Here is a 22,201-nt window from a genome sequence, read left to right on the forward strand (position 1 = left end):
TAAGTAATATGAGGACGAGTAATGTAGAGATATACTAAGATACATTATGTGATTAGATTGATGAACTCATATATAAGAGGTATATTTCACATTAACATCAATAGGGTTGTTAGATGTGTGAGTATAAAAATATCATCATGTGTTATAATGATAGTAATACAATTAGATTGAGAGAGAAAATAACTTCTAGGAGAATATGAATCTTTAGTCCATAAGAAATCACGAAGATAATCCAAATCCTTCATTTCAAACTATTTTGTCAACAACAACTTTAACTATACAATCCCGTCCACATTATTTTTAGTGATTATCATGTCATCAACATATAAATAAAGAATAATAAAATCATTAGAAGTAGTATTAATAAATAAAGTAAGTTATAATCACTAGAATAAAATTCAAGAGATACAATAACTATGGATAACTTCTCCAACCAAGCACGAGAAGCATATTTCAAGGTGTTACATCTCTCCCTTGGATTATGAAACACACTTGGAGGAGGTATCATGTAGGCCTCCTCTCTTAAATCACCATTTAAAGAAACATTTTTAACATACATTTAAAAAATATCTCGTTGATAAATAAAGGAAACATTGATAAGAGTATAGATTGTAATCATCTTAGCAATTAAGCAAAGGATTTTGTGTAATTTAAACGATATTCTTGAGATAATACTTTATCACTTAAATGAGCTTTATAACACCAACATATCAATACAACTTTGTTTTAATCTTGTAGACTCACTGAGAGCCAATGACTTGTTGTCTTATATAAAGCAAAAAGTTCTTCTTGTATACCTTGTTGCCAAAATGGATTAAGGATAACTTCTTGATAGGAAGAAATTTCAAACAAACTAAGAATTGTAGTTAAAGGAAACAAATGAAGAAGAATAAAAAGAATAAATAAAATTTGGTGATTTGGTGGACTTACAAACACATAGATGATATTGAGGAGGTTAAGGATCAACAATCATAAAAGGAGTTAGAAAAGTTATAGGCACATCCCGAGCAATTAGTACCTTTATCATTCTTGCCATTCTCAATTTTGATATTATTTTCAACATCACATCATTTTGGAGAAGAAAAAAGATTAATATAAATCAGATTAGATGTTATAAGGTTTTGGACGTCAAAAGAAAGTAAATAGAATGTGATATGTCGAAGGAAATAATAAGAAACATAGAGTTTGTGGTTGGTACCATCCCATAATCAAGAAAAACACATATTGCAGGACTAGAGGACAATTTAATATTAAAACAAGTAAAACAAAAAAAAAAAACTTTTGTAAAAGAGTAGTCAAGAACACAATCTAACAAGTTTTGAAAAGGAGTCATACCTAAGATATTAGAAGTTGAAGTTCAATTAATATCATGAATAACAATAAGAAAAACTTTATCCTAAAATTCATTGCGAGCTAAAGCATATGATATAAAAGAATGAATAGGTTCAAGAATGTGGCGATATTTGATGTTTCCTTCCAACAACTCCATTTCGTTGAGGAATATCAACATAAAAAGCCTAATGAAGGGTATCATTAGTAGCAAGTAATTCAAAAAATTTACTAAAATTGTACTCATAACTCAAATTATATTGAAAATTTTTAAACAAAACATTATGTTGATTTTTAAGCATATTATAAAATATAAGATATACATTAAAAAAATTAGAACAATATTTCATAGATAAAATCAATAATAACAAGTAGACATAATAGTAGGATCCGTCTTTGGTAGAACTAGTGATGGACCCTATAAATTAGAACGAACAAGGTCAAAAGGTGCCTGAGAGATAGAAACACCCTTGTTAAAATGGTAAGGGAGTAAATTTATCAAGTTTACAAACTTTATCAAGTTTACAAACTAATATAAACTAGTAGTTTATAACTTATAGAAATAAACAAGTCAATGGTGAAAATGTCATAAACAAAAGTTAGACAATGTACACTTCAAATAAAAATATTATAAATAAATAATGAAGGTTGCAATAATTGAAACCTTCACCTCATCCAATATATAAAGTCTCCTTATCCTCAACTTTTCTTATGTGAGGATCCTACACATAACAACAAATGAAAGAAATCATAATTCGGCAACTAAATTATATAATTAGCCAACAATGACAAAATTCAAAATAGGATTAGGAATATAGTAAATATATGAAAGAGACAAATTACATGTAAAAAAAAAAAAATCACTACATAATGACATTAAGAAGGACTTATACTAATACTTACTTGAATTAATAAAAATATTGTTCACAAATATTGCATATAAACATTAAGTTTGGTATATTAAATATCAAGATAACAATGATTAATTATAAAATGAATGAACTTTAAAAATAACTATAATTATAAAAGAAAATTTCAATTATTATAAAAGTTTCGAATATTATAGATTCTAAATTTTTTTTTTATCTTATATGCTCATATGCATTTTAGTTTATGTAAGTATTCTAAATACTCTTAAGTTAGTTAAGATATTTTTACTCCTAATTCTTTAAGTAGTAAAACTATACGCACGCAAACGCAAACATACATACATGTACACACGCATACATACAAACACACGGACGCATGCACACACTCTCTTTATACAAAATTAATGGAATAAAAAATACACACAATAAAATTTAAAAATAAAAAATTAAATGGAATAATAAAAAAACACAAACAATAAAATTTAAAAATACAAAATTAAATGGAATAATAAAAAAACACACACATAATAAAATTTAAAATTACAAAATTAAATGGAATAATAAAAAAATCATGCACACATCATTCCTTTTTCTTATGGGCCAACAAACTTACCAAAATGAACAATTTGACTGACTTTATCCTTCATAATTCTTGAGAACATTGCCATGATAAACACTCTAATAAGAAGGAAGTGTAATATATCCAATTTATCATAAAGCTCTTTACCAATACTGAAGTTAAGGTAAGAGAAACTTGGCTTCTCTCATGTACTAGAACATCTTGACATTATGTAGTTCTTCACCAACCACCAACCATCTACATAAAACTCATCCACATGCTTTAGCCTAATGCCATGATTTTGAGGAAGACCGATATTCAATCTAAGATGTTTGGACGTGATGTAACTGTTATCAAAGCCATTAGTGATGACACCATGCACTGCTCCCCAAAGAAGAATTATAACCATAATGGTTAGACAACATGTAGAAATTTGATGGTGTTGTAGCACCTGTTTCATACAGAAGGAATTTCACTACCAAAAATGTATACTAAAAGATCATCTACAAAGACCTTTTGCATAATACAATAAATATGCAACAATATAACCTTCATGAGGCAACATTGATGGATTATGTTACTAAACTAAAATAAGTTTTCATTTACCATATCATGATGAATCTCCATCTTACCTTTCACACATCCCAAAAGCGTATGGATAATGAAACCCCATACATAAGCTATGTTGCTCTACTGAGCAAAAAACTTCTAGCACCAAGACGTTTACTATAATTTGTACAACAAGCTTTCACATGCTACTTGATGGCAAACCCCTAACCAAGGGACCAACCACTAGAGCAATGGCAAGAAGGATCCAAGAAGATTGGGGTGCACTTGAGCTGAGTAGGTCTAAGTTGATGTTCATCTCGGCTAAAGAAGATGTAAAAACCTAATATAGGATTCTTTTGTAAATATTAGAGTATTAATATTTTGGGTTGTGTATTATGGGCCTAATATAGTAGGATTTTTATCTAGGCCTTATATTTGGGCCATAGTTTTGCCTTGGGCCTAGTAGTCTAGTTTGGGCCTAGAAAGAGATGGGTCTAGCTTTTGGCCAAGGTGTCTACGCCTAAAATTAGGGTTTTTTAAATCTAGAGGAGTGCAAACTGGCCTTACAAATCTTTCCTTGTGCACATAAGAGTGTGGAACATGTGTTTGTTTAGGTGGCAAGTCACACCGTAAGCATGCTCATATTTTGCTCGAAAATTCAAATTTTCTAGAATAGTTTTGGCTCTCCTTTTTTGAGACCACTTTAGGTTTTCTTGGCCTATAAATAAATGCCTTTACCTTTTGTAAATTTAACTTGAATTTGAGTAAAGAAATGCTTCCCACTTATGTCCACAACTCTCTTGTTTAAGCTCACCTTATAGAGTAGAATCCTTTCTAGACTACTCTAACTTTCTTTTCTTAGAGTTGGCTTAACCTCTCTAGGAAACCTCATTTAAACCAAACCAAAATAATCTTATTCTCTTAGCTTCTACACCACTCATCATCATGTCTTCATCATCTTCCAACATGGATGCTAGCAAGCTTGGTGGAAGACCATCATTTGGTATATAGAGCCTTAGTAGCTTATTGTTTTGCTTCAAGAGATAAGTCATCCTTCAATTTTTTTTTTCAATTTTTGTATTGTTTACATCTTCTTCATGTCTTAATGTGTTTTTATCGATTGATTTGTGTTCCTTTTTTTCTTGTTTGGTTAAAATTCACTTGTTCATATTGAACCATCCATGTGTGCTACTAGGTGTTCTTTTGAGTTTGACCAATTGCTTTTTCATTTTACTTATGTACTTCTTCTTTTTGTTCGATTCAATTGCTTTATCTTTGAGTCATTTTTATTTTGAGGTGCATATTCTATGTTTATAAGTCATGTTAATCATTGCATATCATAAATTCCATTATTTAGCTGTTTGAATTTTGCTAAACATGTTGTCTTCTTGTTTTGGTGATATGTGCATACTATATGGTTTGTGGTGTTCTGAATTTTAATTGCTTTAATTGAAAAAATCTTCTCCTTTTGAGCCTTGGAAATGCACCTTCACATCTAGATTACCTTGATTATCTTAATGCTTAGTGGAAATCTTCCTTGAGCTTGCTTAATCACTTAATCATTCTATCATTTGTTATTATCCTTTTTGAGTTCTTTCAAATTTGTGAACTTGAGTTCCTACTTGTTAATTAGTTCTTAGCAAGTTCTTAGAATCAAAATTCTATTATGTTTATTTGATTTTCTTGTTCTATATTTTGATTCCATTAAGTTTCATCCATTGTCTACCTTCTTGTTTTCACTACTTTGTTTTAAGTGCTTTGGATGTTGAAATTGGTGCGGTAATGATTCATTTTTTTTTTATATTTGAGCTAGTGTAAAAGAGTTTAAATGTGTTGCAAAATTACAAAAACAAAAAAGAACAAAAGGAGAAGAAGAAAAGAGTAAAAGAAAAAGAGCAAAAGGAATTAACAAGAAGAGTGCACTAGAATCACTACTATCACTTGCATTTTGTGATGTTTTATGTGCTTTGAATCTTGAAGTTTCAAATTTGGAAAATTATGCACATGAATGTCTCAGTTTGATGCTTATTCAGTGACTTTATGCATCAATAGCTCACGACCTTGATGGAACAAGAAGCAAACATTCAATTCTAGTCTTATTTTGGTTTTTGTAATTCATTCTAGTGTCTTTCTTTAGGTATTTCTTTTGAGTACTTACCTTATTCTATACCTTTAATTTCTTGGCTTTTTCTCATTTGAGTTTAGCATCCTTAATTTTGTGTTTTTCTTGATTTACTTTCTTGGCCTCTTTTAGTTTGGTTATCATATATGGTATAGTTTCCTATTTGGAGGTGTGCTAACTTTCCTAAGGTAGAATCCTAGAAAGTGGAGTATCTAGCCTTGAAGGAGACTCCTCTTTGGTGAAATCAACAAGAGGAAGTGCAAGAGAGTAAAAACTTGTGAGCTAAAGCCAAAAAGAAAAGAAGAACTTGAAGGAGCTTTTAATTTTTTGCAATTTGTATGATTTTATTCTATTTAAGTTGTATTTATTCTAAGCTTTAATTGTGTAATTCGAACTAATTAATTGTCGTAGAGGAGCCTTGGATGTTCTTCCATCTCTTAATTATAACCATAATCAAATAGATGTTAAGAACAAATCGTCTAGAAACCCATTATTTTGAAATTTAACAAAAGCTTCTAAGTAAATAATGTCTATGAAAATGATCATCTAGGATAATGCACTAAATGATATCTATGTCTAGACGCTATCCTAAATGCAAAAAATAAAGATTACTCTAAACGATTTGATAAGCAGACTAGCACCAACGCTATAGTACAAGGACTATGCTACACGTTATAATAAACGTCTAATGTTTTAAACCCAAATGTATGAATAGTATTTTTTTTTTTTTTGTATATTGTGTTCTTTCTTTTTATTTGTGCAGATCCATAAAGGACAATGCTTTATTCAAAATTTTTGCGTCGATTCAAAAGAACGTTAAGAGATACAAAACATTATAGGAATGTTTCATCAATGTCTTCTTTCTGACCAATCCGTATAACAACACAGTTATTCAGCACAAACAAAGTAGCATCTAACCTTATACAAAAGACTACAACACCTATATCAAATTCAATGCTTTAGAGTAATGGATCTTTCTCAAAGTTGCCTATATAGAGAAGACCGCATGAAGAAGAGAACACAAGAAACAACTACACATATTCTTACAATTCAAAAACTCTCTTATTATTGCATCATCTAGCCTTTGAGAAAAATTCTTGTAAAAAGTCTTTTTATCTGTACTTGTTTGAAAACCACTTTATTGTTTTTGGATAATCAAAATTGATTTAAAACACTTGGTTGTTTAAAGGAGTGGTGAAACTCATTGTAAAACTAGGAGAGGTGAAACTCATTGTAACTTTTTAAAGTTAGTGAAATGGTTTAATCATACAGTTAGTTCTTATTTTTGGTGATTTTTCTCAAATAGATCCTTCTCAAATGGGTTCCTAATTGTGAAAAATTGATACAATTGGATCCCTGCCATTAAATTGACTAAACAGTGTTAAAACTTCGTTGACGTGGCACGCTCACATGGCTTATTGAGAGGACATGGCAAAATAAGATTGTTAATTAGGTGGATTTTTTTATTTTTGAAACAAAAAATTAAAAATTTCTTCTTCTTTCATCTAGAACTAAAAAGCGTAAAGTTTTGCTCTTCACCCTCGTCCACAACAGCTCATGCCTTCCCCATGATTAACATTTTCACGAAGGCCACTCCTTCACCTTTCTTCTCTTTTTCCCTCACCCAGAACCAAACCACCTCAGCCACAAAAAACCCTAGCCACCATCAAAGAAGTCAGCCACCGCAGGAACCATCACGAAATCCTCCGTTAACGATGGCAATCACCTAAATAACCACCACCTCGCGTCCTTGTGCCATCGTTAGCCACTAGATTCGCAAAAACACTGTGAATGGTGAAGGCAGCCTTGCTTCTCCACAATACCCAAACCAACAACCACAAGGAGAACCAATGCGCCTCCAACGTCTTCCTCACAAAAAATGTGAGTTTGCCCGCATCTCACACCTCCACACTTGTAAAAACAAACCCAGGTTCGTTTAACCACAAATTAACGAACAATTCACGAGTCTCATCCTCCATCTTCTCTTGCTAAACAACAACTAGAGAATCTTCATCAAATCAACCCAAAACGCAGAATCACTGAAGTCACCATGAGTTTCCAAATCAAGTCGTCATGGGAACCACCTGCAAAAAATAAGAAACTAGTAATTTTGCTCAATCAATCCTCAATTTCACTCAATCAATCCCCAATTTGGATGATAGAACAGTGAATCCTAATTTCAGGAAATGCAAATTTACTCAAAAAATTTCCAATTTGATTTTAATTATATTTTACTAATTTTTAATGTTTAAACCATGGCACTATGTTTCATCAATTGATATTTAATGTCGTTTAACCAATTTAACTGCAGATCTCCAATTGCATCAATTTTTCATAATTAAAAATCCAATTAAGACAAAAAATAACTAAGGAGCCTATTTGAGAAAAGTTACCAAAAATAAGAACGAATTGTATGATTAAAACTTAATGAAACTCTTTAAGAGTGCTTAAAGAAGAGTTAGACATAGCTCAATTGAAAGAAACCAATATAAAAACGAGTTTTCATCTTTATTATCATCTTAGTGTATTTCTAAAAGCTTTAAAAAATCTGTAAGTGATAAACACTGTTTTCAGACCATTTAAACCTTGCAAATAACGTCTAACATGAATTGTGAAAAGTTTTTCAAATTCTATTTAAACTTCCATTTTTAGAGTTTTTCTGTCATTTCAATAGTGAAACGTCTTTAGACTCTGCGTACATCTTGCACCAAGGTCACCTTAGTATAAAAGTTAAATTTCTTGTTTGGCTTACTTTGATTTTACTTTATACCTTGAGTATGTGTCATATTAGTCTTTGACTTAAAACCATTTAAGAAGTCTATATACCATATTTCCTACTTCACGCCCTTTGGACTTTCTTGTCCTATTAACATGGAAGCCTTCCTTACTCCATGGACACACCGTCCTTCATACCAATTAACACCATTCATAGAATACCTTAATCTTCCATCCAACACTATTATCTACTGTCCCCTTCTCACTTAGACTAGACTCGTTTACCTTCACTAGGCCCTTGCCGCATGAGTTCCAGTAACCACAGAACTTGTTAACGTGTGGAAGAACAAGAAGGCTCGTTGCAGCTGCAGTGTGATAAGGGAGAACAAAGACTCAAATAGCTAGAAGCAAGAATTCTAAGGTATTCTTCACTATTGTCAAACAACCCTATTGGAAACCTTTGTCACGGGTTAGAACTATGGTGTAAATGTTATGTGTTTGATCAATGACGATAGCTAGAAGGAACGTATATACATAATAAAAGTAGTGTTTGTGAATAAATCCAAAATTAACAAATACATCAACCCAAATACTTTTACAATTGAAGCAAGGGAAAATTTGAAACACGAGTCATCTGTGCTATCATGCAAAACGCATAGTTTCATATGGTGGATGTTAGGCATATGGTCCCACCAACTTTTTTTACATTTATTAGCAAATCAAATAAGTTTTCAACCATCACTGTCTCTCTGTATGAAAGAAAGTAAGAAACGCAGTCTTTATGTTTTCTCACTGATTTTTTTTTGTCTTTCTCTCATTTTCTTCTTTTCTCTGAATTCTGACTTAGTCATTTCTTGTCTTCGTAATCTTAGTGATTTTATAATCCATTATGGTTCATTTTGTCAAGGAAATATATCAATAGGAAAAAAAAAATAAGAAAGCAAGGAAAAAAAATTGGACAGTTACATGTCTCTTTCATAGTTTAACCCCTACTTCTTTAGATCTTTGTTGTCGCTCCTTGCCGTTGATAGCTTCCTTGACCCTTTATTCATTTTCCATTTCCTAAGCATTTATGGATTCACACGTTCCTTCCAACCCGGTAATACTACTGCCTCTAATAAACTATAAACGCTTTACCTTTCTCTTTGTGAGACTAAAAACCTCAACTTTTCAACCCTTTTAAGCCCCCATCAGTTGGAAAATTCAGGGTAGCATTTTGGGTCTAACAGTGATTCAAATCATGCTGTGAAGTCTTTACCCCTGCTTTGTATTCAAGTTTGCAACTTGTTTCAATGGTGTGTGAGATAAATTTGAGGGACAAATGTTGTTTGAAGGTTTAATGGGAGCCTAGGAGACTGGAGCTGGGGCATAGCCATGTTTTGTAATTGTTTCGGTGCTTTGAATTGTTTTGGAAGGAGGGATGATCCTGCGGACCAGCCACATGAACACGGTACTAAAAAGGATTATAGCTTTGAATTCTGATAATAATTGCCTATAACAAATTGCAGCATGGGTCAATTGTTTGTGTCAAATTGAATAGGTTGTTGAGTTTGTAATTGTCATGATTCATGCCTGCTGGTCATCCTTCTCTCACTTTCACCTTTCTATATATTTCCTGCTGAAAGGGCTACATATGTGTTCTTACGAAGGTTGCAATTGCCTATTTATTGGTGGGAATGAAGGGATGATTTCTTAATGCAGAGACTGCATTTTCGTGGAAAGAGTTTTTCTTTTTTTCTGTCTGTCAATTTCCAAAATCGAGAACATGAAGACAACGTTATATAAAATTGTAGCAGGTTCTTGTGTGAACTGTGGCTAGGTGGAGGATTGGAGGAATGTTGATAGTAATTACCTTATGCTTTCAAAATTGATTTTGATGTACTGACCGGATAGTTTTATTTAATTCCTCAAGAAAGAAAAGGCTTAAGTCCAGGTTAATGATGTTTTGAATTATTATTATTGCGCTTGCAAATAGTGTTAAATTAAAAAAATAAAAAAATAAAAAAAAATAAACCAAGTTTTAGGATGTCATTTGGTGGCATAATTATTGATACAGTTAATTTCTTTAGTTCTCACACCCCTGCAGTCAAAATGGCAAACATGGTCACTTGCAGATTCTATGTTTATAACACGCCAGGATCTATCTATTGCTGAAAATTATTAATTGCAGGTCAAACAAGAGGTCTACCAGAAGAATTATCATTTATCTCTCTTAAACCACTTTAGTATCCCCGAGCCTAACTTTATGGGAAGTATTTTACTTAAAATGGTTAGAAGTAATATTGAAATTCTACTACTGAAGATGTGTAGGCTCCTAGCAATCGTGTGGTTACATTCTTTTTTGTTTATGTAATGTACCTGTATTCTTTTAATTCCCTCAAAGAGTAGAAGTTATTGCAAATCATATAAGCAAAATATGCATATATCTCTGTTTCACGTGACGTGAGGCACCTTGACTTGGACATACTTTCCCAAATTTGCATTCGTGATTTCTTTGTACTGTCTTTTTTAAAATTTTGAATCCTGTGCTTTATCTAAGTTTATGTTTGTGATCCAACAGCTGTTGCAACTAAAAAGTTTAGCTATAACTCATTGAGATCAGCAACAAACGATTTTCACCCATCGAGCAAAATTGGTGGAGGAGGTTATGGAGTTGTCCACAAGGTGAGAGTCATGATTATCAGTTTTGATTTTCCTTCTTTTTGTTTGTTCTAATGCTTACCTGCTGGTTGTCATTAATATTTGCAGGGAGTTTTAAGGGATGGTACTCGGGTTGCTATCAAGTCTCTTTCTGTTGAGTCTAAACAAGGGGTTCATGAATTTATGACAGAAATTGATTTGATATCAAATATACGACATCCAAATCTTGTGGAACTGATTGGCTGCTGTATTGAGGGTAGTAATCGAATACTGGTTTATGAGTTCATGGAGAACAATAGCCTTGCAAGCTCTTTGCTTGGTAAATACTAGTACAATTTAAATCTATATTTGGATATGATTCTTTTATGAGTTTGATTAGTTTGAAAGCTTTTAGTGGCTTCTCTGTATGGTTGGGTTATGAGGAATTAAGGGTTTGATTGTTTCCATGCTGTACGATACTGCTTAAATAAACTAATCGAGGGTTTATATATGAATTGGTTTATGCTAATGCAAGGAGAACATTTTTACAGGTTCAAAAAGTAAATATGTTGCTCTGGATTGGCCAAAGAGGGCTGCTATTTGTCGTGGCACAGCTTCTGGTCTACGTTTTCTTCACGAAGAGGCTCAACCGAACATTGTTCATAGGGATATCAAGGCCAGTAACATATTGTTGGATGGGAATTTTAATCCGAAAATTGGGGACTTTGGTCTTGCAAAACTTTTTCCTGACAATGTCACCCATGTTAGTACTCGAGTTGCAGGAACTGTGTAAGCACATATATATCTGTTAATGTTTCCATTTATCTAACTCGTGCCAGATTTTTCCTATTAGTAATTGCTTGTACGTAATTTCAGCCTTTCTGCAGTCATTTGAACTCCAATGTTAATCTCCAGACACAGATTTTTGAAGGAAAAAGTTATCAGCATTCTTAACTTATATAATTTCTTATGAATCTTTGTAGACAATATGAATACTATTGAACCGAGATTAACAATGGGAACTGAGTTTGGAGCACATTGACTTTGACTGTCATTGTCTAAAAGTGGATTTCAATGAAGTTAAATAACTGTCATGGTTGCATTTATGAGTAGAAGAGTTATTAGGGATTGTGTATTATCATAACATGTTTAATAATATTAATAACTGTCTTGTTGGCAGTTTTGGGTAGAAAGTTAGGAGCAGTTTTACTTTGAAAATGTGGGTGGTAGGGTGTAGTGTGGAATTGGTGTATTATTATTTTGAATTTGTGAACATGGAATATTCTCTATAATAGACTATGTCTGGGACAGCAATTGTATTTATAATGAGTGTGATTTTTGTGCTCAGAATAATGTTCGGCTAGTTTATCAATCTGTCAGTATTCTATTAAGTATTAACTAAGCACTTTTGTTTCTCATCCATGTCACATCATGAATCACTCTAGACTTCAGTCTTGCTAAAATAGTAATATGCTTCAGATTTGAGCATACGGTTGTTTCATAATCTTGATATACACTGATGATTTCTCTATTATTGTAACATTAATTCAGATAAATTTTAGAAACATTACAGAAAAACTCATGTGATTTCTATAATTTATTTAGCAATAAGAATCTGTGCTTGAGATGTTATGTTTGACTGTAGGATAGCAAAAAGAATGGACAGGGAAAGGAGGTTTAAACCAAAAACTAAGCTGTTCTATGCAAAACTAGAAGTAACTGTCTGTAATTTCTTATGTTTATTGGGCTAAAGTAGAATCTTTGCAACATGGAAACTTAAGATATTGTATCTTTATCTCCCTCGTTTTATCAGTTTAGTTACATTTTTTATAATTCTTTATAAGAAACTTGGCCATGATATTAAACCAAATTTACCTTTTCTGTTGCAGGGGATATCTTGCACCAGAATATGCACTTCTGGGACAACTTACAAAGAAGGCAGACGTTTACAGTTTTGGGATTCTCATGCTTGAAGTAATCAGTGGGAAAAGTAGTAGCATAGCTGCATTTGATGAGGACTATTTGGTTTTGGTGGAATGGGTATATATATATTTTTTTATTCTCGAGTATGATTAATGTTGATTTGATACAATGCATGCTAGGATCTTATCTTGGCTTCTTTAATTTCAAGATATATAGGAGCACATAAAGATAAATAAAGTCATAAATACCAGTAGGATGCTTGAAAAGGTGGTTTAATCAAGCCCTTCAAAACGTTATCTTGTATAACAGACTTAAAACTGAAACTTGACTAAGAATTTAGTGCTGATAAAACTTTTAGCAGACAGGTAATTGATAAACCCAGAAAATCAGAGGCTTAGCAATATCAATTAAAATAAAGAAGATAAAGAGAAGGAGCTTGTGCAGCTGGTTTTATACTGGTTTTGCCAGGTTGGAACTTGCGTCCAGTCCCCCAACAAGAGGTGAGATTCCCACTACTCACTACTCAGAAGCAAGTATTCTTTGAGTTTTGGCCTCTTCTGCCTAATTAAAGTATACCAGCTCACACACTCAACACATTGGTTACTTACTGACCTACAATTTAGAACACAAGATAGAAATTTCAGCCTAACAGCATAGTTATCAATAGCAAAAGGTAGCAATTTAGAGCAGCCATGAGATGCTACACAGTTTGTGAACTGGACCTAGAGAGAGGCTTTGTGGAAAACCTAACTTTTCCCTCAAAACAACATTGTTTTAGGGGATTTTAAGGGACAAGGTTGAGATTTCCCTACCCTTTAATTTATAAAATTCTTAGTAGTATGTAGCTTTCCTTGTTTCATATCCATACTGTTAGACTATCACCTACCCATCTCCAACATTTTGTTTTATCATTGCTTAGAATGGATAAGTAAAGTGGGGATTCTTGACCTAACACTAAATCATCAGAAGTTGAATGTAGTAGCTTTACTATAACATCTCGTTTTCCTAGCCTATTGTGAAGTTGAAATGATGTTGGGTTTTACGTCACCTCCAACCCAAAATTTCAAGGCAATGGATTTGAGAAACTTTCTCTTTATATGTTGTTCATCCCTGTCATGTCTACCCAATGCGAGATTTTCAACTGTATACTTGAATTCCTCGCAGTGTGATATTAAACATGGAAAAACATTGCCAGTATCTTGTGTAGCCAAAGAAAGCAAAATGCACAACAATGAAAACAACAAAAGTCTTTTCCCACTTAATGAGGTTGGTTATATGGATTGTGAAACACCATTCATCTCACTTAAAGATCAGATTTTGAGAGAAATTATTTATCATGAGATCTCTCTTAACAACTTCCTCCAGAATCTTTCTCACTCTCCCTCCCTTTTCATAGGACTAAATTTCATTCAGTAAATTCCCCAGACGGAACTAATGAACATAACTCAAAAAATAAAATAAAACTGATGCATCCCTTTTTAATATTATTGATCATAAGAAAGAGCAGAAGTATATATTGATTTCTCCTGACTCATCATTCATGCATGCAGGCTTGGAAGCTGAAAGAAGAAAACAGGCTTCTAGACCTTGTTGATTCAGAAATAAGTGAGTATGATGAGAGTGAGGTGTATCGGTTCCTTGTGGTGGCTCTATTTTGCACCCAATCAGCTGCTCAGCATAGACCAAGCATGAAACAAGTATTGGAAATGCTTTCCAAAGAAGTTCATCTTAATGAGAAGGCTTTGACCGAGCCTGGAATATACAGATGGCACAGCACTGGAAAAAGGGGTGGTTCTTTGAATGAGACGTCATCTCAGGCAATCAAGCCCAGAAAAACTGGAAATCCACATGAAGCAGCTTCAGCTCACTTCAGTGGTACAGATATTGTGACAGAGATGCTTCCACGATGATGATGGTGTTACGTACATAATAGTGGAATGTGATAATATTTAGCATTGTAGTTTTAGGAATAAGATCAATGTGTTTCCAAAGGAAATATATGATCGTTGGAGAATTGGCCTTATTTCATCAGCATGTATACCTATGTGTATGCTTTATACTTATTTTACTTTGCTATTTTTTTTTTCTTTCTGCTGTTAGTAGTGTGATAATAGTCTTGTTTCTTGTCAATCCTCAAAGATATAGGGTTTTTCATATAGTCGATGTTTTTCTTGTCAATCGTCTTTAGTATATTCCCAGGGTTTAAAAAATTGTATGGATGGATTTCTTCATTAGAAATAACAGAAAAAACAAAAAAAATTGGAGATTATATGATAGAATTTTTATAAATAATTATATACAAATTAATTTTTATATATAAGAACTTTATTTCATTTTATTTTTATAAAGTTCATAAAAACTTCGTTCAAACAAACATGTCTGAGTCACCTTTCTAATAAACGTGTGAATGTGTTGTGTTCTTTGTCCACTCACACCAACGGTCTCATATTTATAATTCTTTATTCACTCTCGAGAAAATATGTTTATTTTATATTTATTTTAGGCGACGAAATGGACGAGACGGGGAAAAGGGAAGAAAAGACTGTGGAAGTGTGCGTTTTGTTTTATGAATGGTGCAGAAAGTATAAATATCAAGAAAGAGAAAACGTTGATCCAAATAAATTAAAGATCGTATCAATATTTATATATAATAAATTGTACTGTAAATATCAATAAAATATTTGTGTTGTTTATTTCAATAGTAATAATAAATAATTAAAACATCATGTTGAAATAATAAAATAATTACTAATAATATAAATTTATCTCACGTTTCACTCAATTTAACTCTTTTTACTTGATTTCAGAAATTTAATCTTTTTTTACTATTTGGTAAGATATTATCATTTATTACCCAATTAGGAGAAAAAAATGTTTGTTGTATTTGATAGATTGCAATAAGAAGTACACAAAATTTTGTGTTTCAGCCACCAGACTTTGAACAATGCTTGTGAATACATGTTGATTTGTCTCATTGATGTGATATTGATGAAGTTGGCATTTTATTTTTGTCCAAAGGTCTAGGATGGTTGGCCTAGGCTTTTAAATGCAACAAACAACATAAGTAGAAGTGCCTAACACTGTACAAACAAAAGAAGTGTTTGAAGTTGAGATTATTAGTTTGTTAGGGTTTGACCATGGAAATTAGGTTAATATATTCTTGATTTAATCCCAACATCTAATATACCTTCAATACTTATACTTTTAATTTAATCATTGTAGGTTAGTTTAAATATATGTATATATAAGGGACCAAATTAAAATTTTACATGTATTAGGATCAAATTCAAAATAGTTTACAAAAATAAGGATCAAAATAAGAATGTTATATGCCAAAATTAAAAATTAGTTATACCTTATGTTACGTATATAAGCAGGGCCACCCATTTTTTTTTATAAATTAGTAATTAAAATAGTGCGTTTGAATATTATTTGTTTGATTTATTTCATTTTTAATGTAGATAACATTTTTTTATTGTGTCAATCAACATATATAGATTGAAATGTAATGACCAATCTAGTTAATTTAAAGATATTACTAATTATGTTTAAACGAAATTGAGTCATAATTAGATTAGTTTTATTCAGAATTTCATGAACAAAATTATAAATACAGGTCGAAATATGGTTATTGGAACTTTTACGATACATTTATTACAATATTAATTACTTAATTGATGGAATCTAAATTTACTTATGTATCAAAGTATCTTTAATTGGTACATTTGATCGATTGGAAAACAGATTATCCAAGCAAGGAGAGAACAATTGAAGAGTAAACGATAGCAAAATTGTTTTAAATGGACGTTTGGTCTTGAACCCGAAACAATTTGTCGTCCATCGTGGGACCGAGTGAAAACATCAGAAACTCACATTGTAATCGTAAGAAACATGGTAAGCAACTTAGCATCGGAGGAACATGTTAACAACTAGATAGACCTAATGGAAATAATAAGCAGAATGCAGAGGCAAATGGATGAGATGTAAAGGAAATATGAGGAAGAAATAAAAGCACTGAGCACTGATAACGAAATCATTCGGCAAGAGAAGGGTGGTAAAGGTCTTGTGCCATCCACCCCAACTCTTCAAGGACCAGTTAAACAACCTCGGGAGGAGCTAGACCAAACAGTCTAGGCGAACAATTTTGGTGCAAGTAAACACCACTTTATCGCAATCGTTAACATAGTCGTTCTATTTTTGTTTGTCATAAGGATCATGGAGACCCCTTTGCCCGGTAATTAGAGGATGCTAGTGTTTGACAAGTATGACAGACCTACAAACTCAGACAGATCTAAAGATTAGACAAACACATCCAAATCTTCATGAATCAAATGGCGTTATACACTACAAGTGACGCCATATGGTGTCGGGTTCTCTTTAACTCTCTCAATGGGGAAGCCCTAGCTTGGTTTTCTATGTTGTTAGCCAACTCCATAAATTATTTTGCGGCCATCCGAGTGAAATTCGGAGCCAAGTTCGCAACAAGCCGACTACATCACTTGACATTAATCGCTCAGGTCAATGTTAGGCAGGTGAAAAAAAGAGTCCATGTGAGCCTTCATAGAGAGGTTTCGAAAGGTCTTTTTGCAAATCTGAAACCTCAACTCATATGTAGCCATGCACCATCTAATCATGATGTTATGATTGAGATTGATCATCGACAACTTATGTGTGAAGCACATTGAAAGCATGAATGAGCTTACACAAAAAGCAACCTAATACATGCAAGTGGTATGAGGGACTTTTGCGGAATCACCAAAAGGAGAAAAGAAAGAGATGAACATGAAATCATCTGAGGGCAAAGAATGACTGAATGGTAGTCGCTTTAGCAATTACACCCCGCTAAGCGTGGTTTGAGCCAAAATTTTAGAAGAGACACTCAATGCTGACTTAGTATCTAGCCCTAAGAAGAAGTTGACCCCACACAATGCCAACGGGAACAAACATTGCCTTTATTACAGAAACCTCGGCCAAACTACTGAAGGGTGTTCGACCTTAAGAGATAAAATTGAAAAGCTCATTAGAGTTGGTCACTTAGGCAATTCGTGAATAAGGACCACTTGGACAAAAATTCACCTCGTTAGTGAAGCTTAACATGTAGTCCTAAAAGAACAAACCATCAAACCAACTGGATGAGGGAATCATCTAGACACAAAAGTCGGAGCAGGAGCAGAAGTAAAGATCACCCACTCAAGAGACACATAAAGACCATTTTAGGTGGATTCACAGGACGTGGTTCATCTCATTTGACACTAAAAAGGATGTATGCGCCCTTAATGGCAACCCAAGTAGGGAATTCATTTTGTATAGAGTAAATGAGTATTGAAAGGAAGTTTTTATGGAAACAAAAAATAAACGAAAGGAAAATACATTAAGATAGATGAGAGATAATTTGTACACCAAAGGTATCTCGGAAAATTCGATTAAAAACATCATAATTTTCAAAGAAGCTCTACGTAGAAAAGGAATATGGTTGATAATAGTGTTAAAATAATATAGAGTTAATTTACCTTGTGTAGAAAATTCACATAGAGTAATATATTTATAATGAAAGATAACAAAGAAAAATATGGGCTAAGCCTAAATAAATACAATATTGTAACTAACATAATATATTGTAAATAACAATATCTAACACTCCTTAAGTTAGTGCATATAAATCTTTGTACCAATCTTATTACAAATATAATCAGTTTTAGGTCCTCAAAAAAACATAGTGAAAATACCACTTAAGTTAACACAATCAGTCTTAATGTCTTAAAATACAATCTTTTCTTGAATAAAATGGTAGTCAATCTCAATGTGCTTGGTCCTTTAATGAAAGGAAAGATTATAGCTAATATGAAGAGCAATCTGATGGTCAGATATAAGCGTCATTTAAGCGACATCTCCTAATTAAAACTCTTTAAGTAATTGTCGAAGCCAAACACTTTCATAAATTTACCATAACTTTATATTTTGCTTTTACACTAGATCTTGACACAACACTTTGCTTCTTGCTCTTCCAAGAAACCAAGTTACCTCCAATGGAAACACAATATTTGAAAGTATATTTTTGTTAGAAAGAGATCATGCTCAATCAACATTCGAATGATAGACAACTTTAGTACGATTACTTTAATATATGAATAACCTAATCTAATGATATGCACATGGGGAATTAAAATGGGGACTCATTATATTGACTATAAGGGAAGTGTCAACAGTAAGATAGTTCAATTTTTCAACAAACTTTTATTCTTCCCAGGATCTGAGAAGGGCTCCCCTGATCAGGTAAGAGTTTAGTATTGTGGTCCATGGGTGTGTCAATAGACTTTGAATTCATTAACCAATTTTCTCCAAAATATCCAAAGCATACTTCTTTTGAGATATAATAATACTAAGAAATATACAAGTTTGTCAAGATCTTTGGTTAAAAAGTAGTAACAAATATGTTGTTTCATTTCGAAGATGCCATGGTGATCATATAACAATATCATCAACATATACTATTAAATAGATAGACATAACACCTAAGTGATGGTAAAAGACTGAATGATCTGCCTCACTACGAGTCATACCAAATTATTGAACAACACTACTAAATTTTCCAAACCAGACTATGAGGTTGAAAAGAGACCATTATTGAAGAGCAATTATGATTATAAATAAGTAAACAAAATCAATCTTTGTCATTAGAAATAAAGTATCACCATAATCCAAACCAAAAATTTGTGTGTAACCTTTAGCTAAACAACGAGCATTAAGACGATCCATAGTATCATAAGTAGCAACTTTGGTAATAGGAGGAGCCCTCAAGTTCCACCATTTTGACGAGCATTGATTTCAACAAGCATGGCCTGATGCTAACCAAGATAAGCTAAGACATCATCTACTGATTTTGGAATTAACATAGTAGAAATAAAGGAAAGATAAGTATAAAAAGATTAAGATAATATATGGTAACTGAAAATAGTGAAATGGAGAGATTGATTATAGGTAGAACTTATTCATTTATGGAGGACAATTAGAAGTTCAAACTCAATTGTCGGAGACAGAGGATTAGGTACTAAAAGCGAGTCATCCGATGAATAGTGAGAATGTTGTCGTCGACTATACACCTAAAGGATTGACGGAGGTAGAGAATCTAGAGATGGACTAGATATAACAAGAGAATCACGAATAATAGCAGTATTGATGCTATCATGATTTGAGCTCTTTTTCCTGCACTTCTTTATTCTCATCTAGCACCCCCATAATTATCTTAATATCATTCAGTTTGCATCATTTTGTAGCATTAATGGAAGTTAATGATGACATTAATTTATTCCCTTTTTCACCAACCAATTGAATCAATTCAAGTATGTATACCTACACCCCCACATTTTGGAAACACACTATAACATACTCGTTTTTCTATGTTTTTTTCTATTCTTTTTTGTCTCTTTTTGTGTCGCTTGTGGTCCCTGTGGTGGTTGGTGGTTGGGGTGGTGGTCCCAGTGTGCTATTGGTGGTGGTCTCGGTGGTCCGGTGATGGTGGTGTTGTCTCCGATGTGTGGTATTGTCCGCTGCAACTCAGAAGACTTCATTGGAGGTAAGTTTTAAGTTAGAAACCTTAACCAAACATCAAAATTTAGTTATAGCATCATCGATGTTCTAACGTCAGTTGAGGGCTGCCATAGTTTGAATTGAAGCAGGCCTTAACCAATGTCTGAATGTTAACAAGGTTATAATCGAACTTCAAAATTCACGGTCAACGACAATTCAAGTTTCGATTATATTGTTATATTGTTTTAATTCTTTGTATGTTATGTGTTTATATGTATTTTTTTTTTATGTGTTGTTATGTGTTTTTTATTTATTTCATATTTGATTTGTTTTTTTATATATATTATGTACTTTTATATATATATATATATATATATATATATATATATATATATATATATATATATAAAACATAACAAATATAAATACTATATATATATATATATATATATATATTAATAAATAAATATGTTGAGTTTAAATTATAATATGTTAAAAACTTTTAATCGAATTCTGAAGTTCGGTTAAGGCCTCTAAGCCTCCATTCATGTCATTAAACTACAAATTCACAGAGATTCAAATAGATAACATGCGATCCAATTTCTATGGTTTAATCATGATACTTCAATCCAATTTCTACTGCAATCCATAGATACATACAACAACATTAAAATGGAAACGGTAATGGATAGGAGTAGAGAAAGATAGATCAACCTTTACTGCAAAAATCAAAGCTGTAGAGAAGAGATCCAAACACCACTATACCACCAGCACGAAGGCGATTGATTAACGACGACCAACACTGCGAAAAACGACAAAGACCCTACGACAGATGACTGCAACCCACAAATGGTGAGGGACGACTTCGAAATGCATAAACGAGGTCACAGTAGAGGCCACAAATCCAGAGAGTTGCACCAGATGAAATACATCCACAAAGGACGACAAACTCACATGATGATGGATGAGGGAGGGTTTTGGTACTTCCTTTTTGAAGACACGAGATAAGTGATGCTTTTAGGGAGAGGGGAGGTGTAGGGTTTTGGTTTTAAATTTTCAAACACAATCTTAATCGAAAATTCTTTCTGAAAGTATACACATATTTTGTAGATTTTAAGAAGATTATTAAAATAATTATAAAAATATAGGACGAGAATACGAAATTAAAAAAGAATAGCTCTTATGATTTTAATATCCTGAAATACTAATATTAAGTAATAAAGAACAAAACTTTATCTATTTGTTTTAAATATTCATTATATTTGATAAAAATATATAAATTAATTTAAGGTTAAAATCATTTTTTTAGTCGTAATGATTACGAAAAATTTAATTAGATTTTTAATTTTTATTTGGTTTAATTTAATCTTTTAAGTTTTCAAAATGGTTTAATTATTTTATTTTTTTGTTAGATTTCTGCTTAGAATTTTACATCAAACTATTCAATTTTAGAAATCTAAATATTTAACTTAATTTTAATTTTTAGATAGAATGATTTATATATAATATTTAACAAAAATATAATATTAATCTAACATTAAATATCTAAATAAATATTTTCAAAAAGTAAAATAATAAATTGAATCAAATAAAAATTTAGGGTTTAATTAAATTTTTTATAAGATTTAAAGGAGAAAAAGGAATTTTAGCCATTAATTAAAGATACTTATAAAAACAATTGGTATATCATTGAAAACCATAAATTTTGTATGTTAAGACACTCGAAATATTAACCAACTTTCTTAATTCAAAATGATTACTTTTTTTGTATTTGAAATTTTGGAGAAATAGTTACCAACCCACCTATTTAAAATTAAATAAGACAAAGTAATCAGAAAAATAAATCAGTGCACAAAAATGTTTTAATGTTCGAAAACAATAAACTTAAATTTAGTGAAATTCGTTAATTTAATATATTAATTATATTTAAAGTGTTATCTAACATTTTTTTTTTTGTCAGCGGGAAAACTGTTATTTAAGTGGTAATAT

At 32.0% G+C, this 22,201-nt stretch overlaps 1 protein-coding gene across 1 annotated transcript; it reads left to right on the top strand.

Moving 5' to 3' along the window:
* Positions 1-8,845: 8,845 nt before the first annotated feature.
* Positions 8,846-14,857, top strand: LOC106771173 (putative serine/threonine-protein kinase). The gene is made up of 6 exons (XM_014657097.2): positions 8,846-9,593; positions 10,704-10,807; positions 10,892-11,102; positions 11,314-11,551; positions 12,652-12,802; positions 14,236-14,857. Exons 1-6 carry the CDS (start codon positions 9,518-9,520, stop codon positions 14,593-14,595), a joined length of 1,140 nt encoding a protein of 379 aa, XP_014512583.1. The 5' UTR covers positions 8,846-9,517; the 3' UTR covers positions 14,596-14,857.
* The last annotated feature ends 7,344 nt before the right edge of the window (positions 14,858-22,201 follow it).

The sequence above is a fragment of the Vigna radiata genome, chromosome 8 (genome assembly GCF_000741045.1).
Source record: "Vigna radiata var. radiata cultivar VC1973A chromosome 8, Vradiata_ver6, whole genome shotgun sequence".
Taxonomy (NCBI): Eukaryota; Viridiplantae; Streptophyta; class Magnoliopsida; order Fabales; family Fabaceae; genus Vigna; species Vigna radiata.

Bases quoted from the DNA above. Each gene is read 5' to 3' on its own strand.
- LOC106771173 (XM_014657097.2), top strand. From the start codon at position 9,518: ATGTTTTGTAATTGTTTCGGTGCTTTGAATTGTTTTGGAAGGAGGGAT. The intron at 9,594-10,703 runs GTACTAAAAAGG...GTGATCCAACAG, and splicing joins GGACCAGCCACATGAACACG to CTGTTGCAACTAAAAAGTTT. The intron at 11,552-12,651 runs GTAAGCACATAT...TTTCTGTTGCAG, and splicing joins ACTCGAGTTGCAGGAACTGT to GGGATATCTTGCACCAGAAT.